At 32.6% G+C, this 4,939-nt stretch overlaps 2 protein-coding genes across 2 annotated transcripts in view; both read right to left on the minus strand.

Moving 5' to 3' along the window:
• Positions 1–526: 526 nt before the first annotated feature.
• On the minus strand, positions 527–3,224 carry LOC109856833. Its single transcript, XM_020432527.1, has 3 exons — positions 2,813–3,224; positions 1,859–2,669; positions 527–1,776 (listed from the first exon to the last, which is right to left on the minus strand). The coding sequence occupies exons 1-3, from the start codon at positions 2,843–2,845 to the stop codon at positions 572–574; spliced, it is 2,049 nt and encodes a 682-aa protein (XP_020288116.1). The 5' UTR covers positions 2,846–3,224; the 3' UTR covers positions 527–571.
• Positions 3,225–3,517: 293 nt separating this feature from the next.
• The window catches only part of LOC109856854, a 2,770-nt gene continuing 1,348 nt past the window's right edge, over positions 3,518–4,939 (minus strand). Inside the window, exons 5-9 of the mRNA XM_020432556.1 lie at positions 4,696–4,758; positions 4,412–4,549; positions 4,164–4,289; positions 3,898–4,005; positions 3,518–3,793 (exon numbers count right to left, since the gene is read on the minus strand). Coding sequence (XP_020288145.1) covers positions 3,910–4,005; positions 4,164–4,289; positions 4,412–4,549; positions 4,696–4,758 — 423 coding nt within the window. The 3' untranslated portion in view covers positions 3,518–3,793; positions 3,898–3,909. The remainder of the gene's footprint in view (positions 3,794–3,897; positions 4,006–4,163; positions 4,290–4,411; positions 4,550–4,695; positions 4,759–4,939) is intronic.

The following is a 4,939-nucleotide window of genomic DNA, read 5'->3' on the forward strand; positions in this document are numbered from 1 at the left end:
ATATATATATATATATATGCATTCATATATATATATTCTCACATTTACGCACATCCTGCGAACGGACTCATGTCCTTATATTCATATATTATTAGTTTAAAAGACTTATAGAGAGTAATCTCTATTTATCACTAATTGTAATAACCCGGTTTGAATCTACACTGTTTGAGAGAATCTACACCGCTTTTCAAATCCGTTCTATATACATCTTCACTTTACATATATGTATTTGTTCTTTTTTTCATTTAGTATTATTATTAATATAATTAATATAGAATTTGCGAAAGATATATTACAAGAGATTGTACATATGTATATAAACTTTTATTTTAATACACTTTATATACACGTTTAAAAAATAGATTTAATTACATAAAAAGCATTAATATAACAAACCATTTCAGTTACAGCAAGATAAAATATTTCTAACAAAATATATATAACAAATAGAAACTTATAAGTAAAGAAAAAGATATATTAGTTCGAGAATGATAGATTTGTCTTTTTTTCGGAAGATATTAAATTATTTCTAGATGTTTTAATTTTTGTTTTTATCTTTAAACTTTTGTTTTTACCATTTAACTTGTTTTAGTTCAGCTTTTAAATACATCGCAAAGGCTTCGGACAAATTATCAAGCATCTCATCAATTGCTAGAAAAACTACAACAATAATCTTTTGTAAAATCTTAGATCCGGAATCACTTACCTTGCGTGAGAGTGAGTATATGCCCCATTGTTTTAAATTTGCTTGACAATATTGCCATGTAAATAAGAGAGCGTTGAATAAAAACTCTTCCTTACTGTTAGAACGTCGAATTAACTTTACAGCGATTGAAAACAATTTTTGGAAATACTCTTCATCTATTCTCATAGAACTCATCTCTTTAATCAATGGTTCAAAATCAGGCATATTTCTGGAACAACTTCCTGTTTTTTTATAATGTTCAACAAACAAATCACAAACTAAGTTTATCAATTTTTTAAAAACTAAATCATCATACTGTGAGTTGGACGAATTGCTCCTATCCACTTCAAAATATAATTCATCTGATTTTATAAGACGAATCACAAACTGTACAGGATCTAATAAGACAATACCATTGACTTTCAATTTACCTTGATCAAACGACCACACAATTTTACGTAAACTACTATTCGTTTTGTTATTTCCAGAAACAGCCTGGAACTCAGCAGTCTGTAACTGCTGACGGTTCTTTATATACTTTAGTATTTCTACATTCTCAGATATTTTAGATGTGCTTTTTGCTGCAGCTTTTCGCGCGGCGGCTCTAAACTTTTTAAGAAAACGTTTTTCAGTAAGAGAGTCCTTATAATCGCTAATGACTTTACCTTGAGTACTCTCAATGATATCGTTCGCGAATTGAACTTTTACTACAGACCCAGCGAAAAACATAACATGAAGTAGAAAATTTAACGTGTCTGCTTTACAGCTTTCTCCTTTTCTATACTTGTCTATTACGCAGTATCCCTGATAAACGACACCGATGCCGTTGACAACTATGCTGCCACTCTGAACAACGTTAAACATCTTGATCGCAAACTTGTTTATTGTCACATTGCGTGCAGCAGCTGCAGAAATAGCTGCTGTTCCTCCAGCCGCTCCCAAACCAAAACCTGTACCGACTATGCCAAGCCACTGGCTAAACGCTTCTTTATCTGAGATATGAATAGATTCCTCATGAGTTTTGCGATCCACCAATCGATGAGAACATCGACCAATTGTCCAGATACTCGATGCACCAGTAGCAGCAAGACCTATTATAAAAATTTTTTACTTGATTACAATATTTAACAGACAAGATAATTTAAGTTGTCAACATTTATGTTAATACTTTACTAGTTGCAGCAAGAATTGGTCCAAGAGGTGTGAATGCTGACACAACGCACAAGCCAAGAGAGCTTAATCCAACAATACTGGAAGCAGTATCAATCCCATTGCAAATTGCGGTTTTCAATGTGCATGCAGGAGAATCCGCAATGTCGAACCAGACTGTTGAATAATCCTCCGTAATTGGATAGTTTGGATCTGGTTGATAAATACCATCTTTTGGAAAAATCATAGTGCACTTTGGTAGAGTATTATTTTCTAAGTAATCTGTCCAACTCTTGTACACTCTACCACTGGTGTCAATATACCACGTCTCATATGATGTAACTTCATATGTTGTTCCTTTTTTATTGGGTTTTTTTGGAATACTTTTTCTGAATGTAAAAATGGGATTGGGTGATATTGAGATCATCTCTTCCTCTTTTACTTCTTTTTTCTTAGACTTTTCTTTCATAGGACTTTCTTTCTTAGGACGGAATATTATATTATAAATTATGCCATAGTAAATTGGCTTAGAAGGATCAGATTCACACATTTTGTTATATATATCACTTATAACTTCTGTAGCTTCTTTATCATACTCAATTAAATCAGCTACATCTACATCTGCATTTGCATCTGGTGTTTCTGATTTCCAATGGCAACTGTTACTTGTTGTTGTATTCGTGTTGGTTTCTTTCTTGTCTGTTGGTGGTCCATATATAGCAAAGCCAATATTCTGTTTCAGGTACTTGTGCTCCTTAGATTCATACATTGTGCAATCAGGAAGAAATTCATAAAAGCATTGTTGCTGTTCAACAGCAAGCTCCTTCATTTTTTCCTAAAGAACCAAATATTCCATTAACAATATACAAAGAAATGATTATAATTTTTATTTTGAATAAAAAAAGTAAATATTAGAGAAGATAACTTTATTAATATCTTGATATATGAACTTTTACATAGACTTAAGATAAAACTCACCCAAAGTCTATCTGTTTCTTCTCTCGCAGCCATTATTTAAAAAATCTTGTAAAATATAAATATGAGTCACTTCAACTCAACACCAGTTCACTTGTAAAAAGCGTATTAAAAAATGGTCACAAACGATATATAAATATATAAAATGTTTTTCTCTCTTTTCCACTGATAGTATCTCAAATAAGTTTACGGTTCAAAATGACAATATCGAAAAAACACTCTAAAACCAAAAACACACAATACCTAAATAGTCAAATTCCCAATTGCTAGTAGAGTGACGTTTAATTCTGGGAACTTTCCAGCCAACGTACCAGGAAACATTATGTAATACAATGTCCATGTGAGAAAGAGCATATCAGTGTCTCATTCACACTAGTGGACACTGTAACTGCTTTTCTTCTAGGAAACACAGGGTGCGTTCAGACAACGCACTCTCAACGGTTGAGAGATCATCACTTATGATAGGACTATTCTTCAAAATCTGATGCGGTTCCAAAAGTATGATCCAATCAGAAGTGATTATCTCTCAACCGTTGTGCAAATGTTGAGAGATAATCACTTCTGATTGGATCATACTTTTGGAACCGCAGCAGATTTTGAAGAATAGTCCTATCATAAGTGACGATCTCTCAATCGTTGAGTTGTCTGAACGCAACCATTGTGTCACATGTTATTCTTGAGAAATATTATCAAGGAAAACAGTATAAACATTGTAACCGTAGATTGTCAATAACACATGTATTTAAATCAAAATGACAAAGTAATCGTCAAATGTGGTGATTTCTTTTGTCGACCGTACATCTTGTGTCATTCTATTGTATGTTATATCAAACTAAATAATTATTATGGCAGTGCAATATCCTGTCAAGCTCGTCATTACTTCAGAGTGGTTATATTTTCAGTCTTTAGAATGCTTATACTAAATACGGATTAGAAGTGCGCTTGTGACTCCATACAGATGACGTCAAATTAAACAGCAACACTCTGAAATGATTACATAGTGTTTTTAGTATAAATTATTTATAAAACAAATCTCTCCATACAAAAGCGGTTAGATCTATTTGTAAATATTTTTACAATTTTCTTACCGGAAACAATTATTACATGTTGTATGTTTTGCAACACTCCACAATGTGAGGTTTTAATACATCCGCTGATGGGAATTTTTGTAAACAGAAGACACATTCAAGCGTTCCCTTTTTTTGAAAAAGAAAATAATAAGTATATTGTACAATTCCATTACAACCGACGATCGAATTTGGTTTTACTAACGGAAAATAACCTTCAAACAGCAATCTCTTTTTATATTACCGCTTTCGTCTTCCTATATCGTTAACAAATTCAAAAAACTTACCTTTGCGCGCTCATTTTTTTTATCATCACATATGTTTCTATCAGCGGTAGTTATTCGTTCTGTTTCAATGTCCGTTGTATCTTCGCCATCGGATCGACAAATCTTCGGCGGAGAAGAGGATGTCTCCTAAGACACATTACACAAGTATTATACTAAAGTAACTATCGCGACAGAATGATCATAGTACAGCAATCTATTCGTCAGAGCGTACATGGCTTTCTATGAATTCCGATAATTTTATTACTTACCGGAGTTAATGTAGATGTGGCACGATCCTTTTCAGTATCAGTGTCTAATATTCGTTTTCTCGAAGAGTTCTGTTGTCCTTGAGTATCCTTCTCTTCACTCTCTTTTGACAATGATGGCTTAGGAGAAGAAGGATACATCTAAAAAGCATTACATATAATATCTTGCAAATGAAAAGTCAGAAAAGTAAGACGACGAGAAAAAAAAAAACGGCGATTCACTTCTTATTACATCGGTTTTCATTGATTCTGTTTTCAAAAATTTTATAAATTTTCCAAAAACTTACCAATGATAAGTTTGGAGGCCATTCGTGAACAAACTGTAGCTTATACCTTCTGTACATTTGTTCCTGTGTTCCATGATATTCAATGATAAAGTGTTTTAGAAACAAACAACAATATTTTATTTATATATATATATATATATATGTAATAGATATATATATACAGGGTGTCTGATAATGACCGTATAACCGCTCGTAGGCAGGTAGAAGGGATTATTCTGAGTCGAAAAGTCCTGAACCATTTTTT

The sequence above is a fragment of the Pseudomyrmex gracilis genome, unplaced genomic scaffold (genome assembly GCF_002006095.1).
Source record: "Pseudomyrmex gracilis isolate BER0280 unplaced genomic scaffold, ASM200609v1 scaffold_136, whole genome shotgun sequence".
Lineage (NCBI taxonomy): Eukaryota > Metazoa > Arthropoda > Insecta > Hymenoptera > Formicidae > Pseudomyrmex > Pseudomyrmex gracilis.